The following is a 21,199-nucleotide window of genomic DNA, read 5'->3' as shown; positions in this document are numbered from 1 at the left end:
GCACACTTGACCTCTTTTCCCTAGCCTTACCCTTTTTGGAGCCCTCTGAGAGTTCTTAATGCCTTTGATGGTGAGCAGTACCCCAGAAACTGTGCTTTGTATCAGTGAAATTGTTTCTTGTGTTATGGGACATCTTCTCTAGCAAGTTCTACCATTCTATGAGACAGGGAGGAGTATGTATTTGGGTTATGCTGTATGAACTCCCCAGCATTAAAATAGGCTCTGCTCTTGGTCTCTCTGGCCAGGCTGGGCGCTAGAGGTTCCCACCCTTCACTTCTGGAGAACCAGTCTCCCAATTAATCCTCTGAACACCCTGGAGCATAGAAAATCGTATCACTTGTATCTTCCCTTTCAAAAAAAAACAAATGGCTGACTTCTTCCTCCAACACCCAGTCAGCTCCCACACACTGGCTCAATGAGCAGGTAGCTTTGCCTCTTCCCCAATCCAATCTTGCACATATTGAGGGAGGCTTTCAGTGCTGCCAGGTCAGGGATGGCCAGGGGATGGCTGCTGTAATTTAGACATGAGAACATACCTGCAGTTTTTGGCCTGCTCTCTTTTCCTGTGACATCTTCGCGCAGCAGCAGATGTGCCTGCGAGTTTGGCTGCTTCCTCTCTTTCCCCACAGTGGCCTGTTGAGGGTCTTGGAGAAAAGCTTCCGGGTTACCCTTCCAGGGCTCACCTTCACTCTACAAAGTCAGGAGCACAATAAGGTGATACAAATACAGCCATTTCACCTCTCAAATAGGATTTGGGTGAACAGGGCCACAAAGGGCTTTAAAACTGGACTCTCTGTCTGTGGCCTAACATACTAAGCCCTCCTTCCACTGAGGGGGACCCCTGCATTCACTTGGTGTCCACAGGTGCCTTTTCCCATCCCTTCAGGAAGGGTAAACAACTCTTCCCCTCTGCAATAGAGCAGAGGAATCTAAATGCTGTTCTAATGTTTGCAGAGTCCCATTCCTCCCTCCCCCTCCCTTTGTTTGCTAAAGAAACTTGCAGACATAAGAGCTACTGCTGAATTTGGTCAGTCTCAACTAGATTTCATCTGGCTGTAGCTACTCTGAACCCTTTGATAGAGCAGCACTCTCAGATGTCAGCAGCTAGTAATGACATCTTGCTGAGAAGGGGACAGGACCAGGAAAGACGTGAATTCTAGTGCAATACCACACACATGAATTAGCCAAAAAGCAAATTGTTGCTTCAGATTGTCACTGTAGTGACCGTGGCAAGTGGAGGAGAAAGGATTGATGTGCATTTGGAGCCTATCTAACTTGATCTATTAAAAAGGCAGGACCAGGTGCTAGGGGAGGCATAGGCCAGCTCAGGCAAGAAGGGGTGGGAGCCCTAGAAGAAAGTCGGACAGTAAAGCTGTATCAGCCAACTCCAGTTGTCCGGTATTATAGTTACTTCTGCATGAAACTCACCTTTTCTGATTCACATTTCAAACGTGACATGAAGGACGAGGGAGGCAACAGCACTGGTTTTGGACTTGTCTGAGCAGGATGGCATGTGCCATGCGTCCAAGATGGTACACAGGTTGGAGGGGTAGGCACAGTGAGGGGGCATGAGGAGTAACTAGTGCTATCCATCTGGAACAGCTGATTACAGCTGCTTTGCTCTGTTTGAGTTGAGGCAAGTAAGGCCCCAGCCTGAGCAGAATATTTGTTCATGGATGTTTGCGGCAAAGGCACCTCTCGTCCCTCCAGTCTAGAAAGGGAAGGAAAGAGAGAAGGGTTTGTTACTTTCCAGCCAGCCCCATATTCTCCTTTATATTCAATCCAAAATAGCCAGAGGGGAACACGTAGTTATAACCATTCACCCTAGTGAAGGTTAATCCATTGTAGTCAGACAGCCCGGTAAGCTAGTGAAAAACACTGTATACGTTGCTTAGCAACATTGCCCTCAATCTGTGGCACAGGACCGTAAGAAACTGAGCTGCTCCTGCTATAAAAAGCACTGTTGCTAAGGGGCAATAGCAACCTGGTTAGGACCCCATGTTAAGTTGTTTAACAGGCAGCAAGCCTGGAAGAACCAACACGATCATGAAAGATCAAAAAAGCATCAGATAGAGATGGTGCCTGGCAGCGTTCCCTCTAATATTTTATATCCATGGGCGGAATGAATTTTGTTATGTGCACCAATATGAAGGTGATGTGACCTAACAAAATTCATTGGCAGGGGGCAGCCGTCAGGTCTCAGGCAGAGCGTGGAGATGTGTGAGTGTGTGTGGGGGTGAGGGCTCTGGCTGGGGCCGGGATGAGGGATTTGGGGTACAGGAGGGGGCTCAGGGCTGGGGCAGAGGGTTGGGGTAGAGAAAGATGCGGACTCTGGGGTGAGGTCGGGGATGAGGTGTTTGGGGTGCAGGCTGTCCCAGGGCTGCAGTGGGGAGAGAGGACTCCCCCCAGCCTGCTCTCGCCACAGCAGCTCAGGGCCGGGGGAGAGGCGCCTTGCCCTGGCCGTGGCAGCTGCGGTGGGGCTGGGCCGGGCCGAGGGAGCAGTGCCTCTCCCCTGGCCGCAGCAAGTCCAGGGCTGGTCCGTGCTGGGTCCGGCAGGGAGGGGTGCCTCTCCCCACCACGGCAGGTCCATGCTGGGGGAGAGGCATCTCTCCCCATCACAGCCCTGAGCCCCTGTGTGGGGCTTAATACTAGCAGCTGCATAGCCGCACAGCTTAGAGGGATCTTAGGTGCGTGGTGTCTCCCCTCCTGGAGCATTTTAACCTGAACCTGTTGACAGCAGGTTTTTAAAAAAAAAAAAAAAAAAAGTAGCGTTCAGGGAGTATATTTTTACATCATTTTGGTCCTCGCAGTGGGGATGTGATCCAGGTTTAGACAGCACAGAGAATGGAGAGAGAGACTTCTCTGAACTGCAGTATCTTCCCTCTCCCTTAAGCTGTACCACTAGTTATAAAAGTGGGGTTTCTAAAGAGAGCATGGAAAAGAGCCTACTCAGTACTTTCAATAAGGTTTTCCTGTTGAAAAACCTGTGCTTCTACAGCAGGTGCAGCTTCAACCCATTCATTTCTGAGTGAAGTGATACCATAGTCAGAACTTTCAGAGTAGCAGCCATGTTAGTCTGCTCAAATAAATTTGTTAGTCTCTAAGGTGGCACAAGTCCTCCTCTTTTTTTTGCATAGTTAGAACTAGCACTGATAGCATCACAGTTGGCTCCTTGAACATCCTCAGCACTGTAAATCACAGTCCGAAGAGTGATTGCAAAAATGGTAACTCCTTGCTCAGCAGCTCTGCACCCTGTGGGGACTCAGGGTCAGCTCTGGATTGTTTATTGACTAACAAATACTTCTTACTCCTCTTAGCCCTGCAGAGCAAATTCAGCCAAGACGGGGAGCAGGATTCTATTCTAGCTCACACATCATTAATGAAATTGTTAAGTTCCAACGGCAAGGCCAAAATTCAGTTCCATTCAGATTGTCTGGTGTCTCGGGGCAAACGAGGGCAGGGTTTAGGATCCATGAGCCAGAAAGTATCCAATGTGACACAGATTCCAGGTTAAGGTGCAGGGCAGGCAGTTAGAAAAAACACCTTTTGCTTGTAAAGTGAGCCCACAAATTCTGGAAATCATTGAGGCTCCGAACACATACAGCTCCAAAGGCTTTTTGCACAGACTCTTTGCAGAGTAGAACTTGTGCCTCTTTTGGGGGCACACTGTGTTTTAGATGAACTACATAAGTTCAGTCTTTCCCTCAAATTTATGTACTGGTGAAACTAAGCTCTTAGCACATGGTAGGTTAACGGCTCTGACTGCTCTGTTATTCTTTTCCATTGTATACGCAATTTGAAGCTCTTCATGTCACTGTGCTTCCCTTCATATTGCACAGAAGAGATGTCTACGCAAAGCAAGATCTCAGCACAGCTTAATAAATTTCACAGCTCACAAGGTGGTACATTCGGTTAGCGTGGCAGGAGCACAGCAAGAGGTCATTGCAATCACCACTCCGATTAGATTCTCCTCTCCTACTTTTAAAGATCTAGTGTTCTTACTCATTGAAAGGTATCCCCAACAAGCCCTCTCTCTCCAGAGACTGCAGCAGGAAGTCAGGTCTACGGGGCTGTAATCTTGCCAGGCGGGCTGTGTTTCTGGGAAAACAACAACAACAAAGTCAATTGCTAAGATCCCGGGGACTCCTGTCCGTGACGGAGGCAGCTTTTCAAAATCCCCCCTCCCCAGTCATCCCCCTGTCCACCCAAAATGCACTCTCAGCATGAGATCACCAGCAAGGTTGGCAAGAGATTTATAGGAAGCAGCTTTCAGAAAGCACACAGTTCCCCTTTCCCATAAAGTGGGGGAGAGGACTGACCAATTCCAGCACAGCTAAGACCTAGTACTGTGTGGTTTAGTGGCAGCTCTGGGACCTCACTGTGATCAGATGAGTTTCATGGTGGTAATATTTCTGTCTTTGCACCACTTTGCAGGCATTCCTGTGTGAGCTCCTGTCATAAATATAAAGGGAAGGGTAAACCCCTTTAAAATCCCTCCTGACCAGAGGAAATCTCCTCTCACCTGTAAAGGGTTAAGAAGCTAAAGGTAACCTCGCTGGCACCTGACCAAAATGACCAATGAGGAGACAAGATATTTTCAAAAGCTGGGAGGAGGGAGAGAAACAAAGGGGGTATGTGTGTCTGTCTACATTCTGTCTTTGCCGGAGATAGACCAAGAATGAATGAAGCCTTAGAACTTTTAGTAAGTAATCTAGCTAGGTATGTGTTAGATTATGATTTCTTTAAAATGGCTGAGAAAAGAATTGTGCTGAATAGAATAACTATTTCTGTCTGTGTATCTTTTTTGTAACTTAAGGTTTTTGCCTAGAGGGGTTCTCTATGTTTTGAATCTAATTATCCTGTAAGGTATCTACCATCCTGACTTTACAGGGGGGATTTTTTTTTTTATTTCTATTTACTTCTATTTCTATTAAAAGTCTTTTTGTAAGGAAACTGAATGCTTTTTCATTGTTCTCAGATCCAAGGGTTTGGGTCTGTGGTCACCTATGCAAATTGGTGAGGCTTTTTATCCAACATTTCCCTGGAAAGGGGGGGTGCAAGTGTTGGGAGGATTGTTCATTGTTCTTAAGATCCAAGGGTCTGGGTCTGTAGTCACCTAGGCAAATTGGTGAGGCTTTTTACCAAACCTTGTCCAGGAAGTGGGGTGCAAGGTTTTTGGGAAGTATTTTGGGGGGAAAGACGTGTCCAAACAGCTCTTCCCCAGTAACCAGTATTTGTTTGGTGGTGGTAGCGGCCAATCCAAGGACAAAAGGGTGGAATATTTTGTACCTTGGGGAAGTTTTGACCTAAGCTGGTAAAGATAAGCTTAGGAGGTTTTTCATGCAGGTCCCCACATCTGTACCCTAGAGTTCAGAGTGGGGGAGGGACCTTGACAGCTCCCGCTCAGAGACCACCAGGACCCCAGTAATCCATTGCCATACAGTGAGGATGTTTCATTGGGAAGGCATTAAGCTGGGCTGGGCTAGTAATGGGCTGCCAAGGAAGAGTCACAAGTCCTTCCATTATTCATGGGCAGCTGTATACATTATGCAGCAGTTCTATTATAACTCAGCATTAACAGACATACGCTGCAGCATCAGGAGGGAAGGGGAAGTTGTGTGGAAATTCACAGCAGCCACTGTGGGATTTAAGAAATGAACTGAGAAATGCAATGCAAGAGTAACGCATGATGTGCTGAAACACTCACAGCTCACTGAGAACTGAATCACCAGCAGCCAGGAGGAATGGCAAATCATCGCTCTTCATGGGCTGCGGCACAGAGCACAGAGTCACTGCTTTTGCTGCGTCTCCTCCTGCCCCAGGGTTGGCATCAGGCATGGGCATCTTAAACGTCACCCTCTTCTTCAGAGAAGGCAGAGAGGAGTGAGGCTTGTCTAGGTTCCTGCCAAGAGCCTTTCGTTTCCACAACATGGCACAACGATACACGGTCTGGTGAAGGCTGTAGGCTGCCTGCCGAGCAGAAAGAACAGCAGGTCGTTTGATGGCTGAGAGTGGGGAGAAGCAGCAGCATGCCACCCAGGAAGGAGGGTTTTCCAAGAAAGGGATGGGCTTGGGAAGTAGCTATGGATAACAGGATGGTGTCTGGCTGCTGGGTCTTGCCCACAAGCTCTGAGTCTAACTGATCGCCATATTTAAGGTCAGGAAGGAATCTTCTCTAAGGCCAGATTGGCAGAGACTCTGAGGGGTTTTCATCTTCCTCTGCAGCATGGGACACAGGTCACTTGCAGGTTTAAACTAGTGCCCATGGTGGATTCTCTGTAACTTTAAGTCTTTAAATTACGATTTGAGGACTTGTGTAACTCAGCCAGAGGTTATAGGTATATTACCAGAGCAGGTAGGTGAGGGTCTGTGGCCTGTAATGTGCAAGAGGTCAGACTAGATCAGGGACGGCCAAGCTTACTGACCCTCTGTGCCACATACGACAATCTTCAGAAGTTCGAGAGCTGACGCGCATCTGCTGGGGCTCAGAGCTTCTGCCCAGTGGGAGGTACCTGCCAGGGCTCGGGGCTTCTGCCCCACTCCTGCTGAAGCCCCAAGCCCAGGCAGGTGTGCCCTGCAGGGCTGAAGCCCCTAAACTCCTCTTCCCACTGGGCAGAAGCCTCTACCCCACCACCCCGCTGCAAGGCAGAGATCCTGAGCTTTCCCCCAAAGTCTGGTAGGTGGAGAATGAAGCGGAGGGGAGGTCTCCATGAGCCACACTTTAACTGTAAAAGAGCCACTTGTGGCTCACGAGCCAAGGTTTGACCACCCCTGGACTAGATGATCATGAGGAGACTTTCTGGCATTAGAGTCTATCAGTTCTTGGTGCTGGAATCATGGTCCTGGTCCTGTTCCTGTTGTGCTCCAGTATAGACAATTATCAGCCACCTCAGTGGCACCAAGACCAGTGAAACAGGCCACACATTAGCACAGAGGAGTATGACCCCCTCTATCTTGAAAACTAGGAGCAGGCAGGGAAGCCTGGCCAGGGACAGGAGCAGGGGACCTTCCCTTATGCTAGGCTTCATTCCCAAAGTAGCTGCAGGTACTATGGTCCCTGCAGCCACAAATATTTTACGTTGGTACCAACTTTTTCCTATCCTTTCCATGGATTTTTGTTTTTAAAACCATTTTCTAACACAATGGGGCTTTCACCTTCCTGGAGCTGTTCTGCTCCCAATCAACACAGACCCGGGACTCAGTGGCATTTCCAGACTCCCTTTGTGCAGTTGTAGCATAACCATCACATTGGAAGGAGTCTAGTGAAGAACAGACTAGAACTAGGTTTGATGCAGCATCTTCCCAGGTATCCAAAATGCTTTATACTAATGCAGCCTCCCACAACACAATGATCCTGGCAGGCAGGCAGAGCTCTCACCTCTCTATGCCCTGTGAGTAACTACTGGGCAGGTGTTGGTCATTTTCAAAGTGGCCTCTAAGAAAGGTTCCCAGGTGAACATAAGAATGGCCATACGGGGTCAGATCAAAGGTCCATCTAGCCTAGTATCCTGTCTTCCGACAGTGGCTACTGCCAGGTGCCCCAGAAGGAATGAACAGAACAGGTAAACATCAAGTGATCCATTCCCTGTCGCCCATTCCCAGCTTTTGGCAAACAGAGGCTAGGGACACCAACCCTGCCCATCCTGACTAAAAACCATTGATGGACCTATCCTCCATTAACTTATCTAGTTCTTTGGCCTTCACATCCTCTGGCAAGGAGTTCCACAAGTTGACTGTGCATCTGTGAAAAAATACTTCCTTTTGTTTTAAACATGCTGCCTATTAATTTCATTTGGTGACCCTTAGTCCTTGTGTTATGAGGAGGAGTAAATAACACTTCCTTATTTACTTTCTCCACACCAGCCATGATTTTATGAACCTCTATCATATCCCTCCTTAGTCATCTCTTTTCCAAGCTGAAAAGTCCCAGTGTTATTAATCTCTCCTCATACAGAAGCCGTTCCATACCCCTAATAATTTTTGTTGCCCTTTCCTGAATCTTTTCCAATTCCAATATATCTTTTTTGAGATGGGGCGACCACATCTGCATGCAGTATTCAAGATGTGGACGTACCATGGATTTAAATAGAGGCGATATGATATTTTAGGTCTTATTATCTATCCCTTTCTTAATGATGCCCAACATTCTGTTTGCATTTTTGACTGCTGCTGCACACTGAGCGGATGTTTTCAGAGAACTACCTACAATGACTCCAAGATCTCTTTCTTGAGGGGTAACAGCTTATTTAGACCCCATCATTTTATATGTATAGTTGGGATTATGTTTTCCAGTGTGTACTACTTTGCATTTATCAGCACTGAATTTCATCTGCCATGTTGTTGCCCAGTCACCCAGTTTTGTAGCCCTTTGCAGTCTGCCTGGATCTTATCTCGAGTAGTTTTGTATCATCTGCAAATTTTGCCACCTCACTGTTTATCCCTTTTTCCAGATCATTTATGAATATGTTAACTAAGAGTGGACCGAGTACAGACCCTCCGGGGACATCATTATTTACCTCTCTCCATTCTGAAAACTGACCATTTATTCCTACCCTTTGTTTCCTATCTTTTAACTAGTTACCAATCCATGAGAGGACCTTCCCTCTTATCCCATGGCAGCTTACTTTGCTTAAGAGCCTTTGGTGAGGGACCTTGTCAAAGGCTTTCTGAAAATCTAAGTACACTATATCCATTGGATCCTCTTTGTCCACATACTTGTTGAGCCCCTCAAAGAATTCTAGTAGATTGGTGAGGCATGATTTTCCTTTATAAAAACCATGTTGACTCTTCCCCAACAAATTATGTTAATCTATGTGTCTGACAATTTTCTTCTTTACCATAGTTTCAACCAGTTTGCCTGGTATTGAAGTCAGGCTTACCAGCCTGTAATTGCCAGGATGACCTCTGGAGCCCTTTTCAAAAATTGGCGTCACATTAGTTATCCTCCAGTCATTTGGTACAGAAGCTGACATAAATGATAGGTTACAAGCTACAGTTAGTAATTCTGCAATTTCACATTTGAGTTCCTTCAGAACTCTTGGGTGAATGCCATCTGGTCCTGGTGACTTATTACTGTTTAGTTTACCAATTTGTTCCAAAACCTCCTCTAATGACACCTCAATCTGGGACAGTTCCTCAGATTTGCCACCTAAAAAGAATGGCTCAGGTTTGGGAATCTCCCTCACATCCTCATCCGTGAAGGCCGACGCAAAGAATTCATTTAGTTTCTCCGCAATGCTCTTATCATCCTTGAGTGCTCCTTTAGCATCTTGATCGTCCAGTGGCCCCACTGGTTGTTTAGCAGGCTTCCTGATTCTGATGTACTTAAAAAAATATTTTGCTATTACTTTTTGAGTCTTTGGCTAACTGTTCCTCAAATACTTTTTTGGCCTTCCTAACTGTATTTTTACACTTCATTTGCCAGTGTTTATGCTCCTTTCTATTTTCCTCACTAGGATTTAACTTCCACTTTTTAAAGGATGCCTTTTTGTCTTTCACTGCTTCTTTTACTTTGTTGGTTAGCCACAGTGGCACTTTTTTGGTTCTCTTACTATGTTTTTTAATTCGGGTATGCATTTAAGTTGAGCCTCTATTATGATGTCTTTAAAAAGTTTCCATGCAGCTTGCAGGGATTTCACTTTTGGTGCTGCACCTTTTAATTTCTGCTTAACTAACTTCCTCATTTTTGCATAGTCCCCCTTTCTGAAATTAAATACTACAGTGTTGGGCTGCTGTGGTATTTTCCCCAACACAGGTATGTTACATTTAATTATATTATGGTTGCTATTACCAAACAGTCCAGCTATATTCACATCTTGGACCAGATCCTGTGCTCCACTTAGGACTAAATTAAGAATTGCCTCTCCCCTTGTGGGTTCCAAGACTAGCTGCTCCAAGAAGCAGTCATTTAAGGTGTCTCTCTGCATCCCGTCCTGAGGTGACATGTACCCAGTTGTTAAGGAAAAGTTAACACATGACTCCATTTTGGTTTGGGGCCCACCATTGTCCAAAAACAAGCACATCAAGCACCAGGAGGCGTGTTCCTTAGCTACTGTATTCCTGTGAAAATCCTCCTCCTTGTCTCCAGCCTGCCTTGACTCCCAGTATCTGTTCTTTGTCAGTCCCTAAACTCCCTATTTCCTGGCCTTTGATGTGAGGCCTCCCATCCTGATAATAAAAGTTACTGATGCATGGCTTTAGGACCATGCTGTGTAATTAACATACTAGTTTAGCACGAGGAATGCACCAAGCAGGGATAGGTGGTAGATAAGAAAAGGGTTTGTTTATTGGCTAAGGTTTCTGATGCATGAGGGCAACATGCTTTGCTAAAAAGTATATAACCTTTGTATAATCTGTATTCGGGGTCCCCTCCTGGCTAGCAGGGGGGCACTATGCTTGAGCGTAATAAACTTAGTGTCTTTTGGGAACTCTGCAGTTGTGGACTTTGTTTATGTGCCTCAGCCTAGATTCGAACTGTGCGTGTCCTACCAGGTGTAATTCGCAGCATTTGTGTGCGTGTCCTACCAGGTATAATTCGCAGCGGTTGTGTGCATGTCCTACCAGGTATCATTCGTAACACAGTCAATACGGGGATAGTTGAAATCCCCCATTATTATTGAGTTTTTTTTATTTTTATAGCCTCTCTAATCTCCCTGAGCATTTCACAGTCACTATCACCGTCCTGGTCAGGTGGTTGGTAATATATCCCTACCGCTATAGTCTTATTATTAGAACATGGAATTCTATCCATAGAGATTCTATGGTACAGTTTGATTCATTTACGATTTTTAACTCATTAGATTCTACGCTTTCTTTCACATATAATGCCACTCCCCCACTAGCACGACCTGTTCTGTCCTTCCGATATATTTTGTACCCTGGTATTACCCTATTATATCAATATCCTCATTTAATACAAGGCACTCTAGTTCACCCATCTCATTATTTAGACTTCTAGCATTTGTATATAAGCACTTTAATAACTAATCACTTTTTAGCTGTAATTGAATGGAACTCTTTTTCGTTTGACTGTTTCTCATCAGATCCTACCTGTATTTTATCATCTTCCCCATCCTCTCCTCCTTACAGGACATAGAGAATCTCCATTAATAGATCCTCCCCCAAGAGATGTCTCTGTCTGAACCACATGCTCCTATGCACCTGCCAACTTTCCCCCAGCCCTTAGTTTAAAAACTGCTCTATGACCTTTTTAATGTTAAGTGCCAGCAATCTGGTTCCATTTTGGTGAAGGTAGAGCCCATCCTTCCTGTATATGCTCCCCCTTTCCCAAAAGTTTCCCCAGTTCCTAATAAATCTAAACCCCTTCTCCCTACACCATTGTCTCATCCACGCACTGAGACCCAGCAGTTCTGCCTAAGTGGCCCTGCGCATGGAACTGGAAGCATTTCAGAGAATGCTACCATGGAGGTGCTGGGACTTCAATCTCCTACCTAGCAGCACCTGTCTGAAGCGTTACAGACCCCGCTGAGGGACAATGAGGTCTGCTGAGTGACGAGGACAGAGTGGTACCTCTAGATCAGAGAAGCAATGAACTTAAAACCTGAAATCCCACCTCCCTTCAGGGCAGGTGTAGTGCCCAGGACAGAGCAATGATGTGAGTCTTGTTTACCTTCAGCTGGTGCTGGGCTTGAAGCTGCCCCCGGAACTGTTTCATGCCAGACATGTATGTCAGGATCTGGGTCACACCCTCCTTCAACAGGCCAGCACGGTAAACCGCTACAGCTTTTTCAATGCGGCCTTTCTTCCGCTGCTGCTCCCGGGCAAACCCCAGCCAGGCATCAAACACCTGCAGTAAAGAGAAGGTACAGCAAGCTGCAAGAGCACGGCTACAAGAGTTACTCCTAGGCACCAAAAACTCCCCCTGCAGACCACAAGTCCCTCCACAGGACAGTAACATCCAGAGATGTATCATGGCTAGTTTCTGTTCTAAAGGGTTGGGGGATGGGGTGAGGAAATGAGCTGGAGTTAGACAGAGGAATCTCAGGCCAATAGTTTTTATCAGAGCCAGGGACCCAAAATATCCAGCACCTCAGAGCAGCACAGGGAGCTCTGAGGATGAAACAAAGAGGGGAAGGTGCTCCCTGGCCCATCTGCCCAGTAGAGCTGACCCCATATGCAGACACAGTGCAGACCCCAAAGTGCACCATATGCACACCTTACCTTCCCCTGCAGCGAAAGTGACCAATGCCACAGTGCCCGCACTGTCTCCTGCCGTTCCCATTGCTTCTGCGCCAGCTGTTGGCAAAACAAATCACACAGTGCCTGGTTCAGTGGATAGGCATTTATGTGCTATATCCCAGAGATCCCAGCAGACGAAGTAGTGATGTGATTTACGGAGGTGATGGAGATTGCAGTGGGAGAATGCATCAGCTCCCTGTGCCTTCTACTCCTTCGTAAGGGTCACACATACTGCACATAAGCTCAAGGAAAGGCCCCGCCTATGGAGCAGCTGAAAGGCATTACCTTTCAGTTTTGAAAGCAAAAGGATTAACTCTTTAGCCTGCAGGGCTGCCTCCCGTCACCCAAAGACATTTCCACTGGCCACAAGAAAGAGCTGCTGAATATCATTCATTGGGGGTGGCTTTTTCTTTTAACACTGCCCATCCTTGCACACTGCAACCTGACACAGACACCCAGTGCATGTGGGTGATGGGGATTTCACTGAACTCCATCCCTTTTCTTTAGGCTGAGAGGGTTACCCTAAGGCCACAGGAATGGGTGTACCTCATGCTAATGGAGCCACCAGCCCAGATGATATTTGGATACAAGCTTCCTTACTCCCCTCATATCTCTGTATTTCAGTGCAGCAGATGGAGTCTGAAGGAGAAAGTTGGACAGGACCAGCAGGAGGCTCAGTACCTGTCTCTGTGGGATAGTTCCTCACCTGTCTCTTCCAGCAAGAAAAGAAGGTAAAGCAGAGTCTCTGAGCCATCAGCTGGTCTCCCCGTCTCTGCAGGAGCTGTCAGGGAATCAGCATAATAAGTCACACTGACAGACACACACCACTTATCTGGGCCAGCTGGCAGGAAAGCAGAACAGGGACCCACCCATAGTCACCTTTCATTAGCATTAATGACAGCCAGACATCATCAATATGACAGCGCTCAACAGTCCATCCTTCAGCAAATATGCCTGAGCCCAGCAAGGATTTCCCTCACCAACAACCCACATAGGGCAATCCCAGCCCTTCCCAATCTCCCCTCCCAAATGAGAATGCTCTCCACCCCCTTCTCTCGAGGATTTTTTGCTGTGACAGGTGATTCACAGAGATGCCAACTCCTCCATGTTACACAAGGCTCCCACTGCTCTCCAGCTTAGACTGCGGAAATGAACTCTGTCTATGAAAGTGCTCCTCTAGAGGGGCATCTGCTGTGGAGAGGGCTTTCTCCTTCAGACTAGAGCTTTCACCTCCCATGTTCCCTGCTCTTTCTTACCATCTTCCCTATGCACTGCAGATGGTACCGCTTCCACTTTATCAGGCACTCTCGCAGCAGTTGCCTCTGGTGGTGCTGAGCTGCAGTGTCTAGCTGGACTCTCAGCACCAAGGACCTCGTGGTGAATTCCTTCCATTGAAGAAATGTGGCCCGTAAATACACTGTTAAGAGAAGAACACATGAACCAGCAGAATGCCCATTTCTATCTCAGTCAGGAACACCCAAGAAATCAGTTCTTTAGTCTCCAGGTTTGTATGACAATTATTTCTCAGTGCCTACTATAGTATCTCTCCTGGAAGGAAGGATGGTCTTGTGGCATAGTATGGGGAGTCAGGAGACCTGCAATATCTTTCCAGCTCTGCCAACAACTTTAGTTGTGACCTTAGACAAGTAACTTGACCTTTCTGTGCCTCAGTTTCCTCACCTGGAAAATGGGGATAATACCACCTCCCTCCTGTAAGGGGGAGGGGAAGGGGGACTGTGACATTAAGTCACAAACGTATGAAGTATTTTGTGAGTCTTGGATGGAAAGCATTATTAATTCTAGTTATTTTTAATTAGGGCTGTCAAGCAATTAAAAAAATTAATGGCGATTAATCGCACTGTTAGACAACAGAATACCATTTATTTAAATATTTTTGGATGTTTTCTTCATTTTCAAATATATTGATTTCAATTACAACCCAGAATATAAAGTGTACAGTGCTCCCTTTATATTATTATTTTTGATTACAAATATTTCTGCTATAAAAACCAAAAGAAATAGTGTTTTTCAATTCACCTCATACAAGTACTGTAATGCAATCTCTTTATCATGGAAGTTGAACTTACAAATGTAGAATTATGTAAAAAAAATAAAAACTGCATTCAAAAATAAAACAATGTAAAACATTAGAGCCTACGAGTTCACTCAGTCCTACTTCTTGTTCAGCCAGTCACTCAGACAAACAAGTTTGTTTACACTGACAGGAGAGATACTGCTGCTCACTTCTTGTTTACAATGTCACCTGAAAGTGAGAACAGATGTTCTCATGGCACTGTTGTAGCCAGCATTGCAAGATATTTACGTGTCTGATGTGCTAAAGATTCATATGTCCCTTCATGCTTCAACCACCATTCCAGGGGACATACGTCCATGCAGATGATGGGTTCTGCTCGATAACGATCCAAAGCAGTGCAGACCAACGCATGTTCACTTTCATCATCTGAGTCAGATGCTACCAGCAGAAGGTTGATTTTCTTTTTTGGTGTTTTGGGTTCTGTAGTGTCTGCATCCAAGTGTTGCTCTTTTAAGATTTCTGAAAGCATGCTCCACACCTCGTCCCTCTCAGAATTTGGAAAGCACTTCAGATTCTTAAACCTTGGGTCGAGTGCTGTAGCTATCTTTAGAAATATCACATTGGTACCTTCTTTGCGTTTAGATAAATCTGCAGTGAAAGTGTTCTTAAAACGAACAACACGTGCTGAGTCATCATCCAAGACTGCTATAATATGAAATACATGGCAGAATGTAGGTAAAACAGACCAGGAAACATTCTATTCTTCCCCAAGGAGTTCAGTTAAAATGTAATTAACACATTTATTTTTTAAACAGCATCATCAGCGTGGAAGCACGTCCTCTGGAATGGTAGCCGAAGCATGAAGGGGCATATGAATGTTTAGCAGATCTGGCACATAAATACCTTGCAATGCCAGCTACAAAAGTGCCATGCGAACGCCTGTTCTCACTTTCAGGTGACACTGTAAATAAGAAGTGGGCAGCATTATCTCCCGTAAAGGTAAACAAACTTGTTTGTCTTAGTGATTGGCTGAATAAGAAGTAGGACTGAGAGGCCTTGTAGGCTCTAAAGTTTTACATTGGTTTGTTCTTGAGTGCAGTTATGTAACAAAAACATTCTACATTTGTAAGTTGCACTTTCATGATACAGAGATTGCATTATGGTACTTGTATGAGGTGAACTGAAAATTATTATTTCTTTGGTTATCGTTTTTACAGTGCAAATATTTGTAATAAAATAATAATATAAAGTGAGCACTGTACACTTTGTATTCTGTGTTGTAATTTAAATCAATATAATTTTTTTAATCATGATTAATTTTTTGAGCTAATCACGTGAGTTAACTGCAATTAACCAACAGCCCTACTTTTAATCAAGATTTGCCTGAACCTCTTGGTATTTGTATGGCCCTCATCACTGTATTATTTGAGCTTCTCACAATCATTAATGGATTTTATCTTGACAACACCCCTGCGAGGAGGAAGTGTTACAGTTATTTTACAGATGAAGAACTGATGCTCAGGGTTGATTTAGTGACTGGCCCAAGATCATACAAGAAGCCTGTGGCAAACTGCTTGAATCCTGGGCCAATGCCCTATCCAGTAGACCATTCCTCCTACCCTAGGAAGGATTTCTTAATTTGTACACAGCTAGTCAACCCAAAAATACCCATTATACTGCAGGAAACCCTGTAGAACAATGTCACTACCACACAGTCCTCATGGCAGAGCCAGTTCATCTCATCTATGCAGAGCAAATACATGGTTGCCTTACAGAGATGCGTGCTTCTCGGATTCACACACCAATGAATTAGTGTCAGAATTCATGCAACAAAGCCACACGCTGCTGTAACACAGTAACCAGGTCCTTTGGAGAGTGCTTTACATTCCTGGTCCCCGAGGCTCACCCATATCCAAACACCTCCTGGCCTGCCTCAGAGCTGCTGCCTCCTGCTGCCGGCAGTACACCCGCAAACAGGTAGTGTCCCTCCACTGGAGTAGCACCTAGGGAGTTAGAGCAGAGAGACAGGATACAAACTAATACCGCAGTACTCTTTGGAGGTTAGAATTGAAGTCATGTGCCCCACATTACCAGTACCACAAACACACCCTGTCACCCCATCACACAAGCCAACTGCAGCAGGTGTGGGAAAACCCTCCACAAATGGAAATTCTGTGCCCCCAGAGCAGGGTTTCTAAGAGCAGCCATTTGACCCATATCCCCTTTGCATTTCTTGAAGGGGTTTTCCTCCACACAGCCAAAGCTGCCATGCTATTCCCTTCCAGGAAATGGGATAGCGAAAAGCTGTGGACTCCCTCACAGCCAGTGCCTGCAGAGACTCCTGCTGAGATAGGCTGGGACTCAGAGCAGCGAGTTCCCCGGCTTCTGCATCCTTCTTTGTAGTGGCTCCTATGGGAAGCTGTAAGCTTCCCCCGACTAAGTACGACTGTACTATTCCCTGAAGTGACTCCTGCCTGGACTAGTTCTACTTCCTGGCTAAAATAGCCTCCAAGTCCCCTACGCAGATCCCACCTTTGAGAGAGTTGATCTCCTGTAGTGCAGTTCTGCCTGTACAGCTTTCTTAGCTTCACCCACAAGGGCAACAGTATTTTCTCTCCAGATACTCAGCACCTGTCTAAGGACAAAGTGGGAAACAAAACCCTAGACATCAAGAGTGATTTTCACCACATACTTTTCCCCACCTCTTGGAAGCTGGCTCGACCTTTGGCACCTTTCCATTCATGGAGAGGAACCCAAAAAATTGCTGCATCCACAAACCCACCTTTGTTTTGAGTTTCTTAAACATAGCCAAGCACCTGACATCATGCCCGCAAGTGCAGCCAGGCACTGACAAAACAGCAGCAAAACACATTTCCCAGTTGGTACAAAAAACTAAAGTGACTGCAACTAATGCAGGGTGACCAATGCCCTTCCTGGTCCTGCCACCTGTAAGAAACAAGACAAACTATATCTGCCCCAAGCGCACCATCACTTTAAGTTCATAGCAGAGCCCATCCACTGCAAGGGCAGCATGTAGTTTACCAGCCAGTATGTTTATTGGGGTCTGATCCTACGTTTGTTCCGAGTTGTGGCTCCAGCAGGCACCACAAGAACAGTTCTGCCATAAGGAGAAGGCTTTGAAACTGGACAAAAGATGCTTTAAGAGACTGGTGCATAATGGGCAAAGTCATCCAGGGATTTCTTGATGCCAACTGGCACAAAGAGGGATCTGCTGGGATATATGCACAACAGCTCATCAAATGGTGGCATACGAAAGCTCTACTGAGAGCCAATAGCGCTCTGGTCGTCATTGCAAAACTTATGTAAGGATAATATTTAAGGAGTTATGTATCTCTACTGAAAATAATGTTCTTAAGATCTTGAATTAAGGCAAGTCACCAGGAGGTGACATAGCTCGGAGATGTTCCTTTCAGGCAGCAGGCAGCAGACATTTATCTCCCTGCCTGGTCATTTGTACAATGTATGCCTCACACTCTATGCCTACTTGCATACTGAGCCACAGGCAAAAGAAGAGATTGTGAAATCTACAAGAAAGGAAATGTACAAGATGAAACAAACAGTGGGGAGAAGAGGTGGTCCTGTTCATGAATAAAGACAAAGGATGGGACTGGTATGTGTTTGGGGGTGGGGGGAATACACTAGGTCCTTCCCTAGGAGGCAAGCTGACAGCGTGTGTCATGAAAGGAAGGTCACAGCCAACCTGGCTGTGAAGCACTGCAAGGATAAGCGTTACTCTACAAGACATTAGAGCATCTAGTTAATTAACGCTAACATCTAGAATGTTATGCTTTTAGTTCATACATAACCATTTGTTTCCAATACTTCTACTTACTATTATTTCAGTCTCTATGCTTTGTTAAATAAACGTACACTTGTTTTTACCATAAACATATTTAAGTGCTAGTGTGTTCAGAGGAGTGGTGATCTGAGGTGGAACTGATAAACTGAGGTTTACTGTTTCGTTGGAAGCAGCAAATCTGTGAATACTGTGAGTGTACAGTGCACCAGGGGCTGGACATACCAGGGAGACAATTGGAGGGCTCAAAGGTTGGAGTGCGCCCATTGCTAGCCTGTAGAGAGACAGAGGGGCTGGTGGAGCCTAGAAGGGAGTGTTCATGTTGCCCATGGAGCTGGGCAGCTGACCCTTGAGAGGCACAGGCAAGGTTTCCGCATGCTAAAAGCAGGTGGTAGTGAGGTGGCTCACAACCCTGAGTATCCACAAGAAGGTCACGGCCAGCATCCAGTCCAATGAGAATGTTACCATTCCTTTTAGTTCGGCTGAGATGCAAAAAAACAGTGAAGCAGGGGAGAGTTAGTTCTCAGTGTCAAAAGCTCAGGGATTAGTGAATGTGCCAGTCAAGGAGGCCTGGGGCAACTCCTTCTTTCTAGAGTTGCATGGAGAGGGACAGGCTTACCGCAACAGTGCCCTATTATGCTCCTCCTTCTTTTCATCGACTCGGCGTAGAATGCACTGTATGTTTTGCTGATAACTCTGCAAGGAAAGCAGTGCTGAAGTGAGACTTCCCCCAGCTGTTAGGAACACTATGGTGAGGAGTTTTCTGGGGAATTCTCAGCAGCAGCTGTCCAGGAGCAGATGCAGAAGCTGCAGCCGCCAGAGTTTAGCACTCCTCTTGTTACTGTCAATAGCAATTATACATTAGCAACATGGGTTTTGCCATCCTGAGTAACTGGCAGCTATCTACATATATACAGCCACACAAGTCAGACCTCGGACCCGTGTATTCCAGAACACAGGGTTCCACCAATGGAGCTCAAGGGAGACACTCCAGTAGCGGTAGCAGCATTAGACCTTATACTTTGTGTGGGCCCTAAAGTCAAACACATATGCAGATATGGCATTCCCTCCTCAGGGTGGAGGGTGCAGACACAGCAAGCTTGAGAAACAAAACAAACATAATCCTCCTACCTTCCAGGCACCCAAGACCCTGGCCAGCAGTGAGTGCTGATAATACATGTCTGCTTGCACCAATGTCTTCCACTTCTTAGACCGATGTCCCACATACTACAAGCAAAAAAGAAAATCAGACTGTGTGGGAAGTGAAAGAAAAGAAGAGTTACCCGCCTACAATCCCCAACCTCCAAGGAAGCATCACTCCCATAGAGCAGCATCACTCCCATAGAGCAGCAGGGTCTTACCTGAACTGGCACCAGACCTGCTGCCTCAGTTTCCCCCTTCAGGTTCTCAAACTGTCCCCTAGGCTCTTGTGCAAGTTAAACAACGCCCCTTCCTGGAGGCTCATCTATTAAAACAGTTCCAATCTCACCTTAAACCAGACCCACACTGTCCCCCACTCCAGTTTCTTCAGCCCTTTGCTGGGCTCAACTGCTCATTCCAAAACCCAGGTTCTGCTGCATGGTAATTCCTCAAGCGTCTTCTTCTCAAGACTGTTGTTCCCCTTACAGCATTTGCTCCCAGCTGTCACTGCAGGTCACTTCAGTCAGGCCTTTCCCTATGGCTAGTATGGAGATTCCTTCCCCTCCTCCTCTTTGACCCTGGTCCCCTCTAGATCCACTGAGAGCGCTTCCCTGATGGTCTGTCTCCCAGTTACCCTTGTATTGGGGCTTCAGGTCCCAGTTCACTCTCGGATTCCCCTGAGCAGGAGAGCTCTGGCTCTGCCAGGCCTACTCCAGACTCTGCTCGTCTCTGGAGAAACTTCCCCATGGCCTTTCCTAGCCCCAACCTTCTCTCTGACAGAGAAGGCTCTCTCTCACAGGAAGCTACAGACTACTGTCACATGATGCCTGGTCTCATCACCCAACCACCAAACCAAGTGTAAATCTAATACTGTGATCTGATGACAAGGCATATGTGGGGCAGAGCCCTAATAAATTAAAGGTCCAGCCCTCCCCCCAGGACGTATGAGATACACCTCACTAGCATTAACAATGGAGCTGCAGAGTACTCAGATGCCAGGATTTATTTCATAATATAAGGGTAATTTAGGGAAAAGGGACCCTGCAATCAGATTGTTCAAAAGAAGGGAAGTGCAGTGTTGACTTTGTTCCCCTCACATGAAGAACACACAGATCTCTGACTTCCTTATGGGCTTACTTTGGTGCCAGAGACTAGCTCTAATAGGAAATGCAGTTAACAAGACAACAGAAACCCCACTCCCGCCTATGACCATCAGCAATACAGGTCTGACAGCCCTGCTTCTCCAACCACTTGGTCAGCAAATCCTTATATTCTGGGAAAAGGCTATTATCCCTGAGGCTGATATGCCAAACAACATCAATTCTTACTGTCTCAGTCAGCTGCTCTATATCAAGTGGCAGGACAAGATCAGAAACTAGGATATTCAGTGCTGAACCCAGCAACCACCTTCATCAGCACTGGTATGGTTTTGGTGGCTTTCTTGCTTTGCACATATTATAGGAATGAAAAAGCAAAAAATGTTGTGGTGCGTGTACCAAGGAATGCCGCTACAAGGCCAGCAATCCTGTGGCACCAAAAGCTTTGGTGGCATTACGTGATTGCCAGTGATGGACATAAATTTAATCAGAGCACCTTAAGCACCTTATCAGAGATTGATCCAGGTGGCACTCAATTTGCAAGTAGACCATGAGCCTTTGGGATTTGCCATGAGGATGATGATCTGACCCTTCCCCACTCAATGTACCTGGAGCATGCTAGTTGGGCTGCTACTTCCAGCCAGCAGTGTGTATTGTCCTAGAATGGTTGTAGCAGTGAGAGAGCACTAGGCTCCTGTACAGGGTGCACCAGGGTCCCCTTTGAGTAACAGTCTTTATTGGAGTCAGGCTGGTTGAAACAGCAGCGGACATGGTTTTTGCTAATATCCCATTCACAAGAGATGAGAAGAACTGTTACAATCAGAAGGTTGCCAGAAGGTTCTGTGAACTGGGGATAATGTTTCATGCAGATACCAATTAGCACAAAGCTAGAGACTGGTATAATATTTAACT

At 46.1% G+C, this 21,199-nt stretch overlaps 1 protein-coding gene across 2 annotated transcripts in view; it reads right to left on the bottom strand.

The window, feature by feature from the left end:
* The window catches only part of SFI1 (SFI1 centrin binding protein), a 52,838-nt gene that overhangs the window by 5,637 nt on the left and 26,002 nt on the right, over positions 1 to 21,199 (bottom strand). For both annotated transcript variants that reach the window (XM_074972845.1, XM_074972846.1), the window contains 12 exons: positions 19,182 to 19,277; positions 18,670 to 18,746; positions 16,766 to 16,868; positions 16,140 to 16,236; positions 13,455 to 13,615; positions 12,905 to 12,979; positions 12,181 to 12,255; positions 11,630 to 11,806; positions 5,708 to 5,970; positions 4,003 to 4,098; positions 1,429 to 1,711; positions 537 to 690 (listed from right to left, as the gene is read on the bottom strand). In XM_074972845.1, coding sequence (XP_074828946.1) covers positions 537 to 690; positions 1,429 to 1,711; positions 4,003 to 4,098; positions 5,708 to 5,970; positions 11,630 to 11,806; positions 12,181 to 12,255; positions 12,905 to 12,979; positions 13,455 to 13,615; positions 16,140 to 16,236; positions 16,766 to 16,868; positions 18,670 to 18,746; positions 19,182 to 19,277 — 1,657 coding nt within the window. The remainder of the gene's footprint in view (positions 1 to 536; positions 691 to 1,428; positions 1,712 to 4,002; positions 4,099 to 5,707; positions 5,971 to 11,629; positions 11,807 to 12,180; positions 12,256 to 12,904; positions 12,980 to 13,454; positions 13,616 to 16,139; positions 16,237 to 16,765; positions 16,869 to 18,669; positions 18,747 to 19,181; positions 19,278 to 21,199) is intronic.

The sequence above is a fragment of the Natator depressus genome, chromosome 15 (genome assembly GCF_965152275.1).
Source record: "Natator depressus isolate rNatDep1 chromosome 15, rNatDep2.hap1, whole genome shotgun sequence".
Lineage (NCBI taxonomy): Eukaryota > Metazoa > Chordata > Testudines > Cheloniidae > Natator > Natator depressus.
This window is presented reverse-complemented; position numbering and strand designations above follow the sequence as displayed.